This window comes from Hipposideros armiger, unplaced genomic scaffold (genome assembly GCF_001890085.2).
Source record: "Hipposideros armiger isolate ML-2016 unplaced genomic scaffold, ASM189008v1 scaffold_377, whole genome shotgun sequence".
NCBI classification, from domain to species: Eukaryota; Metazoa; Chordata; class Mammalia; order Chiroptera; family Hipposideridae; genus Hipposideros; species Hipposideros armiger.
In genome coordinates, this window is record NW_017731727.1 from 660826 (window position 1) to 683234 (window position 22409).

At 39.7% G+C, this 22409-nt stretch overlaps 1 protein-coding gene across 4 annotated transcripts in view; it reads left to right on the plus strand.

The window, feature by feature from the left end:
- MID2 (midline 2) overlaps positions 1-22409 on the plus strand; it is an 85598-nt gene that overhangs the window by 39909 nt on the left and 23280 nt on the right. For all 4 annotated transcript variants that reach the window (XM_019662456.1, XM_019662457.1, XM_019662454.1 and 1 more), the window contains exons 4-5: positions 16586-16693; positions 18073-18221. In XM_019662456.1, coding sequence (XP_019518001.1) covers positions 16586-16693; positions 18073-18221 — 257 coding nt within the window. The remainder of the gene's footprint in view (positions 1-16585; positions 16694-18072; positions 18222-22409) is intronic.

The window sequence follows — 22409 nt, forward strand, 5'->3', positions numbered from 1 at the left end:
AGGAGGATACAAGACTGGAGACAGAAGGATCAGTTAGGTGACTGTTGTAGCATAAGTCCTGGTACATAGTAGACATTTAATGCATATTTGTTGGTTGGATGGATAGATGGACAGATTTATTTAAGGAAGAGATTCTAGTGGACAGAACTAGTGAAGTCATAAAGGATATAAAGGGATAGATTTGAATTATATTTAGGAGATAAAGTATATGGGATTTGATGATTAATTGGATGTATGGGAGATGAGAAAGAGAAGTTAAGAACAATGCTCAGGATTTCTGAAGGGGCCAGTGGTGCCATGCGTTCATTTAGGGAACATCAGAGAAGAATGAGATTTAATGGAAAAGGATCTGAAAAGAAGACGAATTCTGGTTTGGAGACAAGGAGTTATTGGTACTTGTAGTTATGCAAATGAAAATGCCCAGTAAGCAGTTACATATGTGAGTCTGAATTTCAGGAGAGGGGTTTAGGATGGAGAGTAAAGGTAAGTGAAGCCAATAGGGATCTTGTGACTCATGGAATTATTCTAGAATTGGATTGTGCTAATTGTCACACAAGTCTATAAATTTACCAAAAGTTATTGAATTATCCACTTAAAACAGATGAATTTTATGATATGTAGATTATATCTCAATAAAGCTCTTAAAAATTAAAAAAAAAGATAAACAAGGCACTGGCCATATAGGTGGTATTGACACCTTAGAAGCAGATCACCTAAGACTGAGTTCATGTGCTAGGACTCTTGGAATACTGGCATTGAAGGTACAGGTTTCTATATAACACACACACACACACACACACGGTGCCAAAAATGTACACACATTTTAAGAAAAAAAACCTATTAAAATTGTAGTACTCAATATATACTGATAACAGAAGATGAATACAAGTCACCTTTGACCTCTGCAATTGCAAGAGGTGCTCAAATTGGTTACCTTCAGTGTCCAGACACCTCTAATGACGGGGAACTACTGCTTGAGCAATGTTGACCGAAGTGTCGACTTGTTTACATTTTTATTGCACCCCCAGTAAAAAACCTACATATATATATATATATATATATTTCCAATATTATATTATTGTATTATTAGTGATATTAACCTTCTATCTGTCACATGGGCTGTGCTTTTTTCCCCAGTTTGTCATTTCTCTTTATTTTTCTGTATGGCACTTGGTTTTTCTGTAGAGGAAAATAGTTTTTTGTAGAGGAGGGTCTCCCCTCCTTAAACTTTCTTTTCATATTTTCATTGGTTTTCTTGTTTGTATTTTAAGTCTTTAATATACCTGGAATTTATTTTACAATATGCAATTTTGAAACTTTTTTAGGATATGTAGTTTTGTTTGCTTCCAGATAAACAGCTACTATGCCAAGACCATTTATTCACACAACAGTCATCCTAGTGAATGGATATGGCAACTTTGCCATATATTGAGTTTCCATATGTATTTGGATCTATTCTAGCCTCTATTCTGTTCTACTGATTTATTTTATTTAGAAAACTGTCTGCGTGTATTCAGAAATGAAATCAATCTATAGTCTTATTGCTGATATATATATATATATACACACACACACACATATATATGATATATATATGCGCCATATATATGTGTGTGTGTGTGTATTTCTCATATTGTAGTTATAATACTAGATTCACTAAATGCATTTGAGATCTGTTTATCTTTTTCTATAGTCTTCAATATTTTAAACAGCATGGGAATGATCTGTTCTCTAAAAAGGTTAGGGAACTCATCTCTAAAACCATCTGAACCTGGAGTCCTAAAAAATATATATGTATTACACATATTGAATCACTTTACCAACCTAACCTAAAGTTATCAGTGTCTCGAGGTTTTGTTACTTTGTTGAGTAAAATTAGGTAGTATTTAATAATTTTTCAATTATGTGACATAAGTTGCACGTAATATTCCCTTATAATTACTTTTATATCTACCCAGTAGTGTGCTGGAGCTGGCTCACCACTTGTGCGCATTTCTTGCTGTCTTTGGGTTTAGTGGCTACATATTGGTGGCTTAAAATCCACCATGGTGGGAGTTTTTACACCATGCAAATCTGCAAGGACTATAAAGAGTGGCTTTTTTGGAGAACCAATTATTAAATGATTACCAGTACGATATTGTCTATATCTATGAGTATATCTCCTTTTCCATTGTTAGCATTGTATTTTTGTTTTGTTTTGCTTTCTCTCGTTTTTCTTAATCAGGATGTTCAAAGAACCTGCTTTTGGTTTTAATTATCATTTGTATGATTGTTTCATTTTGATTTCATTAAGTTCAGCTTTTTAAAAATGAAATCTTTCCTTCTTATTCCCCTTAGTTTATTTTAATATTGTCCTTTGCCAGTTTTTTTAAGTTGAAAAATTAATTGATTTATTTTCAATCTCTAAATGTTTTCCTGAGTAGAGCTTTAAGTGTGGCCTATAGATTTTGTTACTAAGTCTGTGCCTTTTCATTATTTTCTATAAAATTAAGAATTTTTCTTTTAATTTTTTTCTTTGATTCCAAAATTGTTTAGGAGTGTATTTCTTAATTTCCAAGTGATTAAGGATTTAGGGGTTCATATTTTTGCTATTTTCTTCTTATTTTACAGGACTATGAGCAGAGAAGGTAGACACAAATCTCTTCTTTTTTGAGTGTTATCAGTATTATGTTGTTCTTTGTGGCTGATTACATAATCAATTGTCAATGTTCCATGAATAGAACAGAAGAATATATACAGTCGACTCTTGAGCAACATGGGGGTTAGGGGTGCTGACCCCACACCCCACCCCGTGCAGTTGAAAATCCATGTATAGCTCTTGACTCCCCCAAACTTAACTACTAGTAGCCGGAAGCCTTTCCGATAACATAAACTGTCGATTAATGCGTAGTTTGTATGTTATATGTATTATATACTGTATTCTTACAGCAAAGTAAGCTCAAGAGCACAAAATGTTATTTAAAAAATCATGAGAAAGGCAAAATACATTTACAGTATTTATGAAAAAAAATGTGTGTATGTGGACCCGCACAGTTCAAACCCATGTTGTTCAAGGGTCAATTGTATTTTCTACCGTGTAAAAAGTTCTATATGGAACTATTACATTGTTTTATTGACAGTTTTTTTCAAATCCCCTATATCCTTGCTTACTTTTTTAGCGTGAACCCTACTTACATCTGTTGGTTTCAGACTATGACTTTTTTCTTATCATTTCTTCTTCTGTTTTTAAGAGTATTTGTTCCCTAGAAGTGCAACTGACAGTTTAAAGTAAAGGTGTATTTTAAAAGTTATGAATACATATTGTCAACAATCTCTGTTCACCAAGGCAATTTACACTCCTACTGGAAATGTACAAGGGAGCAGATAGGGCTTTCCTATGTTTTTCTTTACCATGCTGTTGCAGAATGCTACTGAATTCAGTCACCTATACCTAGCTTTTTTGATCTTCTCTCTGAGAAAAATTTTGGGATACCAGGCAGTTGTTGAGAGCAGGCACTCCCACTGGATTAGGGTTAGGGTCGACAAAACTGACGGATGTCATCCAGCAGGTCTAGTACTCCTGTTGCGAATAAGATTGTTGAGTCTTTGTAGCTTACATTGCTTCAGTAAAGAAAGAGGTCACAGAAGTCAGAAGCAGTTTTGATTAAGCAATTCAATATTCCCCTATTGATCCTTAAGTAGTTCCCTCCACAATTCCTGCCGCCCCCTCCCCTGCATCCCTTGATTTTCTTACTCTCTTTGTTCTGCCCAGCAATGAGTTTTTCTTCTCTCCAATATTGCCTTCAAAACTTGTTTTCTGGGACACCAAAATCCACAATCCTTCATGAAATTATGAAAACTGCTGTACAGAGAACTGCATTTTTATAAAGGACATACATTTCTGAAGGTAGAATTTCTAGAGTGGAAGGGGTCCATCATGTTAACGGGGTCTTTAATTTTTTTTACTATGAAAGAGCAGTATTTAATTATTCATTGGAAATACACATGGTCTTTGAGAAATCGGTATTAAACCCCTCTTTATAAAGGTTATTTCTAGCTAGCAGAGCTGTTGTGAAGACCAAGTATAGAGATCAAATATATCTGAAAGCACTCTAGTCTAAGCTATAACAACTCTACAGCTGTACAACTGTAATGAATGATTTCTTTGATTAACAATAGCAACGTATTAAGATGATCAGCTCTTTGGAATTTCCCAGCAAGTCGAGATTCTCCTTTGCTTTATATTTTCTCTAGAAGCTACTGGATTTCCTAAAGGGAGGAACTCAGCCCTGAGCCCTAAACCCTGATCCCTCGGCAGAAAGTAAAGATCCAAAGTAAATCACGCTTGTGTTCCCTCATACTCTCACCATTTATATATAGATGAATCAGGTTACGAGAAACATCAAGGGAAGACCTATAAGGGAATAGAGTCTCCAGACAGGTCATCTTTAGCCTGAGCAAGTGTGGGGGTGGGTTACACAGACCTTCTTGCTTTGCCTTAGTGACAGTGGTGAGATTATCAGTTATAGGCATTAGAGGCACACCAACACTCTCTCACATATATGTGAGCCTCTAGCTTCCTCACCATACGGCAGTGCCCATCAGGATAGAATCCCAGAATGAGCTGGTATAACCTAGGGCCATCTCTGACTCCAGTAATACTTTCCTATTGCTACACACTATTCATATTTTTGACAACTGCCTTTCATTCTTCCTCATCAATACCACAGACAGGCTAACTGGGGGATCCCCTGCTGTGTAGAACAGGAATTATATAAGTATTTAAAATGAGCCTGCAAGGTATAGAGCTCTCTCTACTTGCAGTTCAGCTCAGATGGGGTCCTCTCCCTCAGGAAGCACCACCGAGGAGACTAAAATATAATGCAATGATGGTATTATATTTTTATATGTGAGGGAATGTGTTACATAGCTTTCTTGTTTACACACCTATTCTTGATTCAACCCAACATCTTTTGGGCTCTGGGCCTGGGGTGTTGTGTTAATTATGGGAGAGCTCAGAGCAGAAAAGCAAAGAATAGCAAGCTCAGGCCAGCCAAATTCCTTCCCAGCTAAGTAGGTGAAATGGAATCGATGTTTTGTCAGAAATCAGCAGTTGACCTCCCCTCCTGGCATCAGCTTCTGCTCTGCATGGAGGGAGTAGGTGAAGATGTGGCTCCTGGTAGGAAGAGAAGTCATCTTACCTTCGGAGGCAGGTAGGACCCTGTGCAGCCGTGTGGAGGTAGCTGCATTTGTGAATGAGGTCTAGGTGCTTAGGTGTGGGAAGAAGAATAAGATAAAGACCATGGCAGTCTCAGAGAAAAGTAAATCATGACTCAGTAAGTCGCAGAAAGCAAAACAGACACAAAAACGGAATAAAAGTAAACCGGGTGATAAAACCGTACTTGCTGTTTGTTCTGCAGAAAACCCCAAAAGACATGATGGTTATAGCAATAAGAGTCATCAGCATCGTACTAGTAGTAAAAACAAAACAAAACCAAAAGCAAATATTTGACTACCTATCATATATCATAAAAAAGTGTATTAGATGGTTTATTTCTGTTGTTTAATTTAATAGACATTTTAAAACCCTATGAAGCTAAGTACTGATATTATCCTCATTTATAGAAGAGGAAACTTGGATCACTTGGCCCAGACTAGACAGGTGGTTGGTAAGCAGCAGAATCAGGTTAACTTGGGCCTGTCTGACTTCCAACCCCATTCTTTTAACTACAATATTTCCACCTTTAATTTTGGTTTTTGGTTCAGTAACGATAACCCCCGCCCCCAGGACTTCCAGGGAACCCTTCCCAGAGAGCCCCTGTGCTTTCTCCCTCACCTTCTCTCTCCAAACCCCTTTACAACAAGATAACCTGACCAAGGGCTCTCCTCACAGTCCCCTTCCCCAGCCTGGTATTTCCCCCATAGAAATCCCTTGGCTCTAGTTTCTCCTGATGCATGAGGTAGTTGGGACCCATGGAAATATGTTCTCAGGTTCCTGGTGCTTTATCATCTTTCCCTACCCCGCGCTCCTCCACTCTCTGCAGCTAAAAAGCAATATAGGCTCTTCTTCAGCTGTTTTCACTCTTGCACTTGGGCCCTTCTTCTAGTGACTTTTCTGAACTTGGAGCCAGGTTGTGTATTTTCCTATTGTCATCCGAAGTCCCCTCTCTCAGAAAGAATGTGATTTCTCAGAATGATGCCCTCCCTGACCTTAGCTGTCAGAGTGTGAATTTCCTTGGCCCCCCCCCCATCAAAGATGCCTCGCTCTTTGTGTATCTAGCGGGGATCGGGATGCTGAAGCCACCTTCCAGAAACAAACGTCTGGGGGGAGGGATGCTTCTGTCAGACTTGAGTACAGACGGGCTAAATGCTCCCCACAGTCTAGTCTAATGTGAAAGAAGGCATAATCTTTCAGTGAGCTTGCCCTGCTCTCCTGCCCTTCCATAAGTCTGTGGTTGTGAAAGGCAGTGAGAAGGAGGGCTTGGAGAAAAGCCACGGACTAGGAATCAGGAAACCTGGGTGTTAGTACTGGCTCTGCCACCCCACTAGCTGCATGGACTTGGGCAGAGTAGCTTGTGCACACCTCTATTACACTTTCTGCTCTACTGTAGTGGAACTACCGGATTATGTCTTTTGTTGCCTTCGTTGGACTGGAAACTTCTTGAAGACAGAGGCTGTGACCATGCCACATTCATTTCAGAAACCACAGTTCCTAACTGGTCTCTCTGACTCGTGCTGCCCTCCTCCAATCCATTTTCCACATTTCTGTGAGAATGAGCTTGCTAAAATCCAAAGCCCACCTATCGCTCCCCTACCATAAACCTTTCAATTGTTCCCCCATCACCATTAAGATAAAGATTTTTAAGACCCTTCATGATCTGGACTCGACCTATCTCTCTAGTATGCCCTTTTACCACCTGCACTTTATACTTTGTTAATTCATCCCACAAATATTTAAGCATATTTCTGCCTTGGGCCAGGCATTGGGAATGCAACCTGAACATGGAGCCTGCTCTCACAGAACTTAACGCTCCCCCCCCCGCTTTTCTGCTGGCTGACTACTGCTTGTCCCTTAAGACTCAGCTCAGGCATCACCTCCTCCAGGAAGCCATTATCCATGCTCTATGCTTCTCTCCCCTTCTCTGTAATCCGGTTCACATGTTCCTCCCCTGTGTACCCGGAGCACCAATTTGTCTCCCCACCACACTGTAAACTCTGAGAGCAGGTACTGTGTCTTGCCCACTTTTTTATACCCAGCACAGGCTTGGTACACAGTAGGGATTGAGAAAGGATAATTGAATAAACAGTACCCTCTGGTGGCTAGCTGTTGTAAGTACCATGGTTTATGCATTATAAGGGTGAATAAGGTATAGCCTATTACCCAAGAGAGGTAACTTTTTCTTTCTTTTAACATTGGGTAAGGAACCATTTCAGAATATGTGCTCTCCTCAGACCTAGGTTATTATTCCAACATTTTCCCAAATCTTTCATAATGTGACGAACAATACGTAAAATGACAGAACAAAATTACCATTTTGAGTAGTAATTGTGTAAAAAGAAAATGGAAAGGAAATTGGTCTCGTGTAATGGAGAAATGTAACCTATTGTAGTATATCGTTTTTCATTATGCTTTATTTCAGGGCCAACACACTCACATTCATCCATTCATTCAACAAATATTTGTTGAATATCTACAGTCTGCCCGGCACTATTCTAGGTGTTGGGGATACAGTAGTGAACAAAACAAAGTCCTTAACCTTAAGAAGCTTACATTCTAGCTGGGGAAACACATAATCAACAAATGCATATTTTTATTAAGGGTTATGAGTGCTACGGGTAAAAATAAACTAAGGTACAGAGGGAGGTAGTAGATGAGATGCCATTTGAGCAAAGGCCTGAAGATCTATTAGTCATAGCTTCAGAAAATTACATAAATGTTGGCTCACCAGACCTGCCTAAATTTTATGGGATTTCTAGAGTTTTCTTTCTTTTAAATTTTGAAATAAGTTTATTCTCACATAGAACTTGCTAAAATAATACGAGAGTTCACCCACCTACTCTTCCCCAATGTTAACATCTTACATAACCACATAACTATCACAACCAGGATACTGCCATTGGTACAATATTCTACTAAGCAAACTACGGACCTCATTTGAATTTCACCAGTTTTTACATGCACTCAACCTTTTGGGGGATGGAGGAAGGTGCATAGTTCCATGAATTTTATCACATGTATACATTTGTGTAATCACCACCATAATTAGAACAGTACAGCTTCATCACCCCCCCCCCAAAAAAAAAAGACTCATTTGTGCTACTTGTTTATAGTCACATCTGCCCGCCCCCCACCCGGCAACCACTGGTCTGTTCTTCATCATTATAATTCTGTAATTTGTAGAATGTAATGTCAGTGGAATCATACACTATGTAACATATTGTGATTTACTTATGTCACTCATCATAATGCCCCTGAGATCCATTCAAGTTGTTGTATCAATAGTTTTTTATTCTTTTATTGCTGATGTCCCACAATTTGTTTATCTATGCCCCTACTGAAGAGCATTTCAGTTGTTTCTAGTTTTTCACAAATACAAATAAAGCTATTAATGAACATTCATGTACGCTTTTTGTATAGACATAAATGTTCATATTTCTAGGATAAATACACAAGAGTGAGATCGAGAGAATTTCATATCTTCAGAAGAGTTTATAAGCAAGTGCTGTGCTCTACAAATGAAGCAATCCCATGGAAAGAACACTGGATGGGGAGTCAAAAGATCTGGGTCCAGCCTTGCTCTGTTACTGATCAGTAATATATTGGGTAAGCCCCTCTCTCTAGGCCTCATATTTCTATCTGTAAAGTGAGGGGCTAAAATCAATGATTTCTTCAGTCTTATATAGATCTAACTATTTTGTGGTTCTGAAGAGATAGGGAGGAGGTTTCTGCCTCATTTCCTCCTGTAGGGTTTATAGCTATATAAATAGAACACCAGGTGAAAACCTAAATTATACCCCCCCACACTTTTTTTCTTGCATGTTCTAAGCAGTTATGTAGAAAGAGAAAATGGGGGGAAAACTAACTAACTGCAAGGATACAAAGGCTTGGAGGTCTAATCTCTGAGGAGAAAGGACTCTAAAAACAACAGAGAATTGCCTCGTGGCACAGGGCAATTCCTAAAGCATGTATATGGAGCAAATTGACCTCTCCCTCTGTTGCCAGTATTTTTATTAGTTAGACTCAGAGTAAAATAAACATGGAATATGTTTGTGTGTCCGTACATGTATGTGTGCGTGCATTATATGATTTCTAAATGTTACATTATATGAATTTTTATGCTGTGTATTTTTTGAAAATTCAGGAAGGAACTCCACAAAACGTTTGCAATGGTTAACCCTAAGGAATTTGATTATCTTGAAAGGCAACTCTGTGAGAAGAAGTATGTTTGTGAGCACAGTCTCCCTCTCTCTGTCTCTCTCTGTCTCTATGTCTCTGTCTCTCTCTGTCTCTCTCTCTCTCTCTCTCTGTCACACACACACACACACACACACACAGTGGTTATGAGTCATGGGCAAAAGCCAAACTACCTGGGTGCAAATCCTGGCTCTTCCATTTAGTAGTTATATGACCTTGGGCAAAAATCTGTGTTTCTCCAAAAATAAGACCTAACTGGAAAATAAACCCTAGCATGATTTTTCAGGATATTCGTAATATAAGCCCTACCCCAAACGTAAGCCCCAGTTAAGATCGTCAGCCAGACATGACTGTTTGAGTAAATGAAGATTTTTGTACATGAATAAATGTAGATTGTTGGAGCAAAAATTAATATAAGACCCGGTCTTATTTTGGGGGAAACACGTTACATAACCTCTGTGTTTTTTAGTTTATTCTGTCAAATGGCAATGACAATAATAGTGCCAACTTCATAGGGTTAATGGGAGAAGTAAATGAGTTAAAATATATGAAGCAATTAGACCAGTGCCTAGCACATTGTAAGCACCCACAAGCTGACAGGATCCCTGAGCCCAACATACAAAGATTCTTACACATCTAAGGATGGCCTGCTTGCCACCTCCCCATGCACACTCCTTTATAACTTCAACACCCCCATCCTCCACCTACCTCTGCGGCCCTAACCCCTCACCCCCACCCCTGCCAAAGAAATAAACTTAGGCACTGAGGCACTAAGTTGTTCACTATGCCTCACTAATTTTTTTTGCCTCCTAAGCTGCAGGTACTCCAGTACAAGGGACTAAAAAATCTTATTAAATAGTTTTAAATATCCCCTAGTGCTTTAAGTAACCACCCTCCCCACCCCTCCCAAATCTAAAGAAACATAAAATCCATTAAAAATAACAGCGGAGCTTGATTTAGTTATTTTTAAGTAAAGCTGGCAGGACCATCTTTGAAATGTGCACTGTTTTGCTTTAGAAAACCAAAAGAAGGTTGTCTCATGTCCCTCTTCCTTTTATACATTTGAACTTTGATCCAAAGGGCTGTGGCGGTAGGGTGTGTGTTATTGCCCTTTAAAGTATTATCTGGATTAACACCTTAGCTTAGATGCTGCCACTGTAGGTGATAACATCTGCTTCATAAACATCATGTTTTCTTATTTTTCCAGCTTTGTTGAAATATAATTGACATATAACATTGTATAAGTTTAAGACATTCAATGTAATGACTTGATATATATTTATGGGAAAATGATGACCACAACAACATTAGTTAATGCATCCATCACCACACATAGCTACCTTTTTTGTGATGAGGACATTTAAGATTTACTCTCCTAGTTGCAGCATTCAAGTATACAATGCAGTATTGTTAATTAACTGTAATTAAGGAATCTGAAAAACCCAAAACTATAGAAAGAGAACATTGTGTTTTCTTGAATGTGTTGTTATAAGAGAGTAATGAACTCGTTGCAGCTCAGTAAGGTGACAAAGCTGTTGGTAAGATCTCCTTGATAATCCCTTAGCTGTTCAATTTACCTCTCACTTCTCCATCTCATCTCCTATGCACTGAAACTGACTGCAGGTTGAATGAAGCCAACCTCAGTCTCTTTTCTCTGATGTTGTGGAGTCTGAGAAAGTGGGGTAATAGTCACCTGAGTGGTCCTGGGCCATAATGGGAAGTCAGAAGTTTGTTCTGCCTTTCTACTTCTTTTAGTACCATGCCTACTCTTTCTCTCCACCTTGTTCTCAACGAAGGTGTTAGTTAACAATGGTTAAAGTGTTATTACAGTGGTAAGATCCTGATATTTTATCCAGATACACTCAAAGACACAAAAGGACAGTGCAGCTCTCCATAACATGTCCGCAACCTCCGTTTCTAGCCTTACTTCCCTCCCTTGCATCTGTCAGGCAGATTTGCTTTACCCAAACGCCTTCTCAACTTGCCTGCCTGTGCCTTTGCTCATGCTATACATATCATTCTCTTTGCCTGGAATTCTATCCCCTTAAACCTCATTTCTGTGTGCCCAAGACTTTGCTCATTCTACAACACCAGCTCAGCTACATGAAACCTTCCCCAATCCTCTGATTGTCTCTCTTTGCACACACAAAATTTGTCTTCCCTTTTCTGTGCTTTCATTGAGCTTTGTTTGTATTGTATTACATTACTTGTTCTACTGTTCCTTAAATTGTAATTAGCTGAATTCATACTCTTCTTCTCCACTAGACTGTAAGTGCCTTGAAGTCAGAAGCTGAGTCTTTTTCATCATTCTGTCCCACTTAGGAACCTGCATAGTGCCTTGTATGTGGTGTAGGCTCTCAATAAATGTTTGCTGAAATAAAAACTCCCCAAAATGATCTTTTAAAGTGGCATTTCAAAATATTCTAGGTGGAAGGGGAAGATCAATTTCAGCAGATTTCAGGGAATAAACTAGGCTGGCATTGACTGTGTAGAGTGGAGGGCATTGGGATGGAGATGCCAATGAGGAGTTGCATTACCCTATAAATGAATTTCACTTGAGTTTGGGTATAGGGCCTATCCACTACTTCATATATATTGTTCCACCTGAACAGGAAATCTAAGTTCCTTCTGAACGCCAGTGCAGGGCTCTGCGTGACTGATGGGAGTGACTGAGCTGAGGGGATGGGAAGAATGGGGACATTTCTCATGGGGGTGGGTAAGAGGGAAGGCTGATAAACTTTAAACCCAGGAATAAAAGACTTATAGAATGAGTGTGTGGGAGATTTCCCAAGAAACTATCAAATGAGCTCTCTGAAAAAAAACAATGGTATAAAGGTCTAGTCCATTTGCATTTCAATACGGAATAGTAACAACTACCAAAATAACTTTTTTGTTGTCTCTTAAACCTTTTTGCAACCTGTGGCTTTTGTAAACTCCCACATATTTATTTTCTTGTAGTAACCAGCAGAAAAATCCTTCAAACGGTGCATGTATATTTGTGTTCGGGAAGGGTGAAAACTGGAGAAGACTAGGTCTGACTCTGGGTTAAATCTTTGGGCTGTGAGATAAGAGAGACCTTCGGGAAACAGAGTAGGGTGAGAAGTTGGAAAGAAATGAGCAAGTCAAATTCGTTCCATCTTTTGGAAGAAAAGAACACACAGCAGAGAAGAAGACCTGGACATTGAACAGGAAGGCCTGTGTTATCTGGTGCTTAGGCTTTGGAACATTGGTGCTGAGACTCGGTCTTACACATCAGAAACTGCCCAAAAGTCTTTTCGGGGTGGCTAGATTTACAGAAGTAGGTTGCCAAGATTACCCTAGTGATATTTTCAGGGAGGATAGATTTTTCCACAGACGTAAAGCCATTTAGTCAAACCCACTGACCCACACCAACAAGCAAAGGGCGAAGAAAGAGTTGGAGTCTTCCACAAATCAACCAACCAGCTAACCAACCAAGAATACTTATCAAGATAACCCCTGTTGTTTTCAACTAAGGGTTAAAAAGCCAGTGAAATACTGTACTGTGTTTTCAAAGAAAACTGCAGACAAGGAAAATACCAGGGCTTTCAAATGCCTTCCAGCAATTTGAGATGTTTTATTCACATCATGAAGACAGTTTTTTCCCCCTGGAGTATTTCCTGTTCAGAAAACACATAAGGATCCTGCTCCTTTGGGCTGCTTCTTGACATGGAAAGATTTTAATGTCACTGCTTTACCTTTAGTTTGGGATTTTTGCCTCTTTAGCCAACTTTCTGCACTGTTAGTTGTGCCTGGCTGTTATATCTCTCCCGATGCAACTGTCCAAACCCCACCCCAGATCCCTCACCTCAATCTACATTTTCTCCACAAAATGCACTTACTATAGTATATTTACTAAATTTTGCCATTCTTATCTTGATTTTTCACTTTGCTAAATCAATCAGTAGAAGTTTCTTAAGTGTTTGTTGTGTGTAAGGCATTGTGCCTGTTACAGTGGGAGAAATAAAATGGCATAAGAAGTTTCGTCTAGGAGCTTGCTGTCCAGTTGAGGATTTTCAGGCAAAGAAGTGCTTCTCATATTGGACCTTTCCTTTCTATTCCTGTTACCCGTCTTGAATAGCCTCTGTTCACATCACAATAGCTTCATAAATCATCCCCAAGCTTGCGATTACCCCCAATCAAATCAATCCCAGTTCATCTTAATACTAAATAAAGTTAACAAAGTTAACTCCCACCATCTTATCTTCCTTTTCCCAAAAATACTTCCCAAAGATACCATATTGTCTAAAGAACAAGGTTCAATCTCATTAGATTGGCTCAAAATGTCCCTCCTTCTTGGGCCGGCCGAGTGGCGCGTTGGTTAAGAGTTGGCTTGGGACGCCAGCTCTGAGCAGCAAGGCCCCGGTTCAGATCCCACATGAGGGCCAGTGACACTGCCCTCTACAGCTAAGATGCTGAACAACAGCTCAACCTGGAGCTGGGCTACCGTGTGTCGCCGGCGATGGCGTAGGCTTCAGTGAAGCTGCAGTGGGCTGCCATAAGCAGCCGGCGTGAGTGGCTGGCAGCCAGTGTGAGCTGCCAAGAGCTGCCATGAGTGGCAGTCCAGTGGCCAGTGACCAATCTGCCTCAGCCGGGAAGAGCGCAATGATAATACCAACACGGGCCAGTGAAGCAATGTCCTCCACAACTAGACTGAAGAACAAAAGGACAGCAGCTTGTCTGTTCCCCTTCCCCGTTTCCTCAACACTGTTCCCCTCCCCTAATTCCCCAATAAAATCTTTAAAAAATTGTTTTCTCCTTTTGACCTTTTTTTTCTTAAAAAAAAGATTTTATTGGGGAATTAGGGAAGGGGAACAGTGTTGGGGAATTGGGGAAGGGGAACAGCCAAGTTGTTGTCCTTCAGTCTTAGTTGTGGAGGGCGCAGCTAGCTCAGCTCCAAGTCCAGTCGCCATCCGGCCACCCATCGGCAGCTCACGGCCGGTCAGCTCAAGGTGCCATGTTCAATCTTAGTTGCGGGTGGGCAGCCCACCATCCCATGCAGGGAGTCGAACCGGCAACCTTGTTGTTAGGAGCACGTACTCTCACCAGCTGAGCCATCCTGCCACCTGTTAGCAGCTCAGCGGCAGCTCAGCTCGGGCGCAGCTCACTGGCCCATGTGGGAATTGAACCGGCGACCCTGTTACTCAGAGCTCATGCTCTTAACCACCTGAGCCACTCAGCTGGCCACTTCTGACCTTTTACATCTATGTAAGTCCTATCCATTTTTAAGACTCAGTTCAAGTCCCATTTCATTCAGGTATCTTTTCTCCACTTCCCCACCAACAGTGATCTTTCCCTTCAATTTCTGTAGATTATATATAGTCTACATCACTCACTGGTATTTAGTTTATGCTACCTTTACTTTTTTTGTTTTATATTTAGGTAGCTTTTGCCCATCCAGATTGCAAATTCATTGAGGGCAGGGCCTGAGCATAATGCATCATGCACAAGAGATGTTTAATACATGTTTGATGATAAAGATGGTGCTGATTTTTCCTGATTTCAGGGTATGGAATGGATTATGAGGGTGGGCAGCAAAGGAAATATTCTGGAGCTAGGGGGTGAATTAGTGAGGCTTTTACAATAATAGCCCAAGAGGCTATTATTATAAGGGCTTCAACTTCTTGGTCCCTTGGCTCAGAGCCTCACTGTATTACCAGAAGAACTTCAGTGAAATTGAAAAGAAAAGGAGGGCAGGTCTTTGGGACTGCTGTGGATTTATGTGAGGGATGAGGGAGAAGTAGTAGTCACAGGTAACTGCAATAATGACAGCAACATTAACAAGAAAGAGGAAATCAGGGGTGGAAGCCAGATTTAGAGGGAAGATGATGAGTTTGTTTTTAGGCATACTGAGTTTAGGGTAACTGGAGTAATTACGTGGACATGCCTAGCAAGCAGTGAGATAATTCCCCCCACCATTCAATTCAATGCAACAAGTATTTACTGAGCATCTATCATATGCCACTCCCCATGCTGGAGATAGAGTCAAATAAGACACAATCCCTGGCCTCCAGAATTCATGTTTCAGCAGGAAAGGCAAACTAATAAATTCCTGTGATATGAGGCACTAAATGGTATAATTGAATTATATATATAAAGTGTCATAGGAATGTACATAAGGGAAGATTTTGTCCAAGCAGGTGACAAAAAGTTTCAGAGGTCATGATCTTTGAGTAGGGTCTGGAAAAGTAAGTAGAAGTTTGCTCAATAAACAAATAGATAAACGAATTTCCAAGTGCTTAAAATATATAAGTTGATTTCCCCTTCCTTTCCCTTTGTACTTAACTAGCCCAAAGATCCCCTGCTCTCATTTCTGCCTTCCTGGAGGCTTTTAGCCTGGAAACTGAAGAATACCATCTAATATTGGTAGTAGTAGGGATGGGAAGAAACATAAATCAGTACATGGAAAAATAATGAAGAATGGTGACTTTTTTTTTCGAACCCCACCCTGATTTTTGCAGTAGAGATATTTTCATGTAGCTAGCCAGTATTCCAAAATAGGGAAGGCATTCCAATACTGGACAACCCAAGCTGAGAATTATCTACTAAGACATGATGACAACTATGTGAAAATGTATCTATGCATGCACATATTTAATGTGAAGATACAGCTGCACATTTATATATTTTAAAATTAGAAGGGAACAAGGAAAGCTGCAAACATTTTTGTTAGGATGGTAGAAATATTGGGTTGTCAGAAAAGTCATGATGCAGTTTTGCAACGAAAAACGTAGAAAAAGTACATCATGACTTTTCTGACAACCCAATATGTTGTTGTTATGTTATCTTAATATTATTGTGCCTGTGAAGAGGGATCCTCTTTCCCTGGCATACTTATATCTCCTTACCCTCTTTCCAAAAGAACAACAGGAGGACAGGGTGCTGGAGTAAAGGGAATTGCACAATGGCAATAACATGCCCCCATCTCATCTGTCCTTCTGCCCAGCCTTCCATTAACCATCATGATCTACCAGAGGCCGGAGAGCTTCCTATCTGTGATGCTTCAATGCCCTTGCATCATTAATATCATCACCTCCACCCTTCTTCTAGGAGTGGATCTTATGAGGGAGGTATGGAAGAAGTTGTGCATGCTTAGCTGTCAGTCCGAACCTTTGAAGCTAGCAGGGGACAAAGGCAGCAATCACTTTGTAATATTTTGGACTTTCTTGGCAGGTGAATACTGCTATGCATGAGGCAAAACTTATGGAAGAATGTGACGAGTTGGTAGAGATCATCCAGCAGAGGAAGCAAATGATTGCTGTGAAAATCAAAGAAACAAAGGTAAAGCACAGCACTCCAGGGAGGTCAAGGCAGAGTTGACTTTACAAATGCCCCAAGTTTCATCCTGATGATTCCAGTTTGAACTTGGATCGTGAAAGCAAGAAGAAATGAGTTTTTATGGAGGGAGGCAAAGAAGCAGCAATGTTTGGCCTAGTGTTATGAGCCCAATTAAAGTGATGGCTGTTCTGGTGTTCGAAACGTTCTTGACCTGGCTGGTGGTTACAGGGGTGTATGTACATGCAAAACATCATTGAGTGGTACACTTCACATTTGGATGCTTTACTATGTGTATGTTATAAGTCAATACAAAAAGAAAAAAAGTAATGGTACAAATGTGGGCCAGAATAATGGAAGAACCATAAATGCAGGATAGAGACTTTGAGTTTAATTTGAAAGACATTGCTAAACCATTCTAGTTTCTTAGGAAGGGAGAAAACTGATTGATATGACACAGGTGTGCAGGGTTCATCAGAATGGGACGATACTGAAGCCAGGGAAGTAAGTTAGGATGCTTATGGAATGATTCTTGGTATGAATTGATGAAGACCTAAACTGGGGAGGTGACAGCATAAATAGAATGGAAGTACATAACAGGCATCGCTAGCAAGGAAATGGTGGGAATCACTGACTAATTAAACAGAAAAGAAGAAGGAGAAAGAGCGTACTTCCAGGCTTTTAGCCTGGGAACTGAAGAATCCTCATCAAGGTCCGGTGTGAGCCTCCATGCATCTACATGGTTTTAGGCTTATTGGTCTGCTGGCAGTGTTGTGATTATAAGCTCATGCTGTGTGTACAGTGTGAGAAGTTATGAGAGCCTGTGGTGATGACTAATACTTGTGCCATGCTGGGTGGTTCCAACTAACATAGGAATTGAAGCTTTCAAGAACACAGATCTGTGAACACACAGGTATGTGTAAAGATACTTAGAGAAATATATACATAGAAATGTAGATACTCATAAAGAAAAGGTGCTTTTTATTAAATATATATATGAAAATATATTGACAATAAAATGTAAGCAATGATGATCTCTGGGTGGTAAGGTTTCTTTTTATACTTTTTATTTTCTATATGAGCATGCATTGTGTTTATGATCAGAAAATTAATGTTATCCATAAAAAGAGGAGGTAGATCGCCTACAGTATATGACTGAGTGTGCTGCAGGGTAAGTAAGCGGCCTGTAGGTGGGAGGAGAGGTTGGCCCGACAGACATAAAGGATAGGGTGAGGAGGTGAGTGGTTAGTAGAGGGGCCATTGGATATTAATATTCATAGGCCTTATTTTTAGAATCTATGCAGCAGATTCCCTTCATGTTGTTTTATTGTTTTTAATTATCCCTGGATGTTTTCTCCTATTTTTCTGTTACTAATTCCTTTAAGGTTATGAAACTGAGAAAGTTGGCACAGCAGGTTGCTAATTGCCGCCAGTGTCTTGAAAGGTCAACAGTCCTCATCAATCAAGCTGAGCATATCCTGAAGGAAAATGACCAAGCACGGTTTCTCCAGTCTGCAAAAAATATTGCTGAGAGGTGGGTGCTTACAGTCTTTTGACATGCCTGCTCTTATAAAAAGGGTCCAGTTTAAAGTCACTTAATTCTGTTCAGGCACATGTAGCAGCTGCCACCTGAAGATTTTACTAAGCTTCAGTGGTAGATTGCCCTGTGGATTCCTGGCACGAGTCTCTGTCTCTGCAGCCTACCAAGTTCTTCATTTGCAAAGAATCTGAGGTCTAAAAGTAAAACATTATTCGGTATAGTCACCAAGGCTTCAAGGGACTACAGGGGTTCATGAGGCCAGATTTGACCTTCCTTATATCCCAGTCTTGTGCACTGAAGGCTTGGGCTCCAGGTTCACAATATTCCTTTTTATTGCTTCTGTCATCATTTTCGGCGACCTTAGCAGCATTCCCGTGGCCAACCCATCTAATCATACTCTAGCCACCTAGTTTCCTGGCTCCTTGCCATCTCCTCCTTCAGTGACCCACACTTCTGCCCCTCTTCATCCACCCACTTCCATGGTCCACACGTTGAACCTCAGCCATCACTCAGAATTACAATTAAATCATAAATTAAAACATCCCACTTTCTGACTACAACCTCTGTAATTATGGTTGTCTGTTTTTCTTCCAGTCCATTTATTCTTCCACCTCATTGGGACCTCTAAGTCCTGACTCCTGCCTACCAGCTACCTACTGTCTTCACTTCTTTCTTTGGTCTATTTAGGGTCTGTGATTTCTCACTTCAGCTACTCTCTTTTCAATATCCCCAGGTCCCTCGCCCCACAGTCCTTTCACACCAACCTGGTAAAACACCAACCCTGAGTCAGCTCAACTATTTCCAACTTGTTCATGCCCATATCTGAGTTGCAGAACCCTGCTGCAGAAAATCACATAACCAAAGAAGCTGGTACTACTACACCACAAATGTATGGCTTCTAATCTCACCTGGCCCTTTGGTAATGACCTGAAATCCTTCTGTGTTACTTTGGTCAGCTTCCTTTTTCCCTTGTTTCAATAATGGCTATTTCAAATTTTCTGTACTAAACTCAAAATTCCAACCCTGAAACCTTCCTGCTCATGCTCAGCAAATGACTTTACCTACTATTTTACAGACAGAGTGATAGGTATGAAATGATAAATTCCCTAACTTCTCATCCCAAGCTTCTGGGCATGCCTACATCCACATCCATCACTTAACACCTTCCTTCTGGTTATAATGGAAGAGCTTTCCCTTCATTTGTGATTTGGTCACATGCCTTCTTTTTTCTATAGCTTCAATTTCTTTCCCTCTCTAGTTGACCTCACATCTACTTTTTTTTAATGTTACAGTTGGCATTCAATATTATTTTATATTAATTTCAGGTGTGCAGCATAGTGGTTAGACATTTATATAATTTATGCAGTGATCCCCCCGATTATTCCAGTACACCTGGCATTATACATAGTTGTTGTAACATTATTGACTATATTCTCTATGCTTTACTTTACATCCCCATGACTTTCTGTAACTACCAATTTGTACTTCTTAATCCCCTCACCTTTTGCACCCAGCTCCCAAACCCCCTCCTCGCTGACAACCATCAACTTGTTCTCTGTATCTAAGGGTCCATTTCTGTTTTGTGGCTTTTGTTGTTGTTGTTGTTTATTTTGTTCTTTAGGTTCCACATATAAGTGAGGTCATATGGTATTTGTCTCTCTATATCTGACTTATTTCATTTAATATAATACCCTTTAGGTCCATCCATGTTGTTGCACATGGTATTTCATTCTTTTTTATGGCCGAGTAATGTTCCATTGTGTATGTGCACCACAATTTATTTATCCAGTCGTCTATTGATGGGCACTTGGGTTGCTTCCATATCTTGGCTATTGTAAATAGTGTTGCAGTAAACATAGGGGTGCATATATCTTTTTGAATTAGTGTTTTGGATTTCTTCAAGTAAATACCAGAAGTGGAGTGGCTAAGTCATAAGGTAGTTTCCTTTTTAACTTTTTGAGGAACCTCCAAATCATTTTCCATAGTGGCTGCACCAGTTGGTAATCCCACCAACAGTGTACAAGGGTTCCCTTTTCTCCACATCCTCACCAACACCTGTTGTTTGTTGATTTATTGATGATGACCTTTCTGACCGGTATGAGATAATATCTCATGGTCATTTTAATTTGTATTTCTCTAATGAATAGTGATGTTGATCATCTTTTCATATGTCTATTGGTCATGTGTATGTCCCCTTTGGAGAAATGTCTATTCAGGTCTTCTGCTCATGTTTTAATTGAACTGTTCATTATTTTATTTTGTTTGATGTTGAGTTGTATGAGTTTTTAAATAAATTTTGCGTATTAACCCCTTATGAGATATATCATTGGCAAATATCTTCTCCCATTCTACAGGATGTCTTTTGGTTTTGTTGATGGTTTGCTTTGCTGTGCAAAAACTTTTCAGTTTGGTGTAGTCCCATTTGATTATTTTTATCTTTTGTTTCCCTTGCCTGAGGAGATATTTCAGTAAAAATATTACTAAGTGTGATGTCTGAGAGTTTACTGCCTATGTATTCTTCTGGGAGTTTTATAGATCCCACATAAAAGCGAAATCACATTGCATCTGTCTTTCTCTCTGACTTACTCCACTCAGCACAATACCCTCCAGGTCCGTCCGTGCCACTGCAGATGGCAAGAACCCATTGCTTTCCGTGGCCAATCAATATTCCATTGTATATATGTACCACCTACTCTTTATCCATTCATCCATCACTGGACACCCAGGCTGCCTCCACATCTTTGCCATTGTAAACAATGCTGTAATGAATATATGGATGCACACGTCCCATTGAACTAGCATTTTGGGTTTCTTCTGAAGTCCTGGGCTGGGAAGAGGCTGGAGACCTCTTGTTCTTCAGGGGAGGACATCCATCCGCAGCCGAGCTATCTCGCCCAATTTTTAGCAGTCATACATTGGTGTGGGACCAGTCCTTTCCGCATTTCTGCCCCTCCTACCAGTCTTGAGGTGGCTTCTTCTGTATATCTGTAGTTGAAGGGCTGCGATTCAGCTACAATTCAGGTGATTCTCAATAATGATTGTTCTGTGGTTTAGGTGTAATTGATGTGGTCCTGAGAGGAGGTGAGCATAGCGTTTACTTACTCTGCCATCTTGACTGGAAATCCTACAACCCATTTCTGAATATTAATTTTGTATGCATCTACTTTACTGAATTTATTTATTAGTTCTAATAGACTTTTTGGTAGAATCTTTGGGGTTCTCTCTCTATAGTAACATGTCATCCCCAAATAATGACAATTTTACTTCTTCCTTTTCCATTTGGATGATTTTCATTTCTTTTTCTTGTCTAATTGCTGGGACTAGGACTTCCAATACAATGTTGAATAAAAGTGGTGAAAGTGGGCATTCTTGTATTATTCCTTCTCTTAAGGAGAATGCTTTTAGTTTTTCCCCATTGAGTATGATGTTTGCAGTGGGTTTGTGGTATATGGCTTGTATTAGGTTGAGGTATGTTCACTCTTCCCATCTCGCTGAGAGTTTTTATCATAATTGAATGCTGGATTTTGTCAAACACTTTTTTGGCATCAATTGATACGTCCACATGATTTTTATTTTTCATTTTGATTGCTCGATCCCTTTATCATTATGTAATGTCCCTCTTGGTCTCTTATTATAGCCTTTTTTTTAAAGTCTATTTTGTTACCCCAGCTTTTTTTTTTCATTTCCGTTCTCATGAAACATTTTTTTCATCCCTTTACTTTCAGTCTGTGTGTGTCTTTCCATCTGAAGTGGTTCTCTTGTAGACAGCATATGTATGGGTCTTGTTTTCTTATCCATTCAGCTACACTATGTCTTTTGATTGGAGCATTTAATTCATTTATTCATTTACATTTAAAGTGATTATTGATAGGTACATAGTTATTACCATTTTATTATTCACCTTTATGTTCTTTTTAAAATTTTTCTGCTTCTTTTTCTTAAAGAAGCCCCTTTAATATTTCTTGTAATACTCATTTGGTGGTGATGAACTCCTTTAGCTTTTTCTTGTCTGGGAAGCGCTTTATCTCTCCTTTAATTTTAAATGATAGCCTTACTGGGTAGAGTAGTTTTGGTTGTTGGTTCCTGCCTTTTTTTTTTCATCACTTTGAATATTTCATGTCAATCCCTTTTTTTTCCTGCAAAGTTTCTGTTGAGGAATCAGCTGATAATCTTATGGAAGCT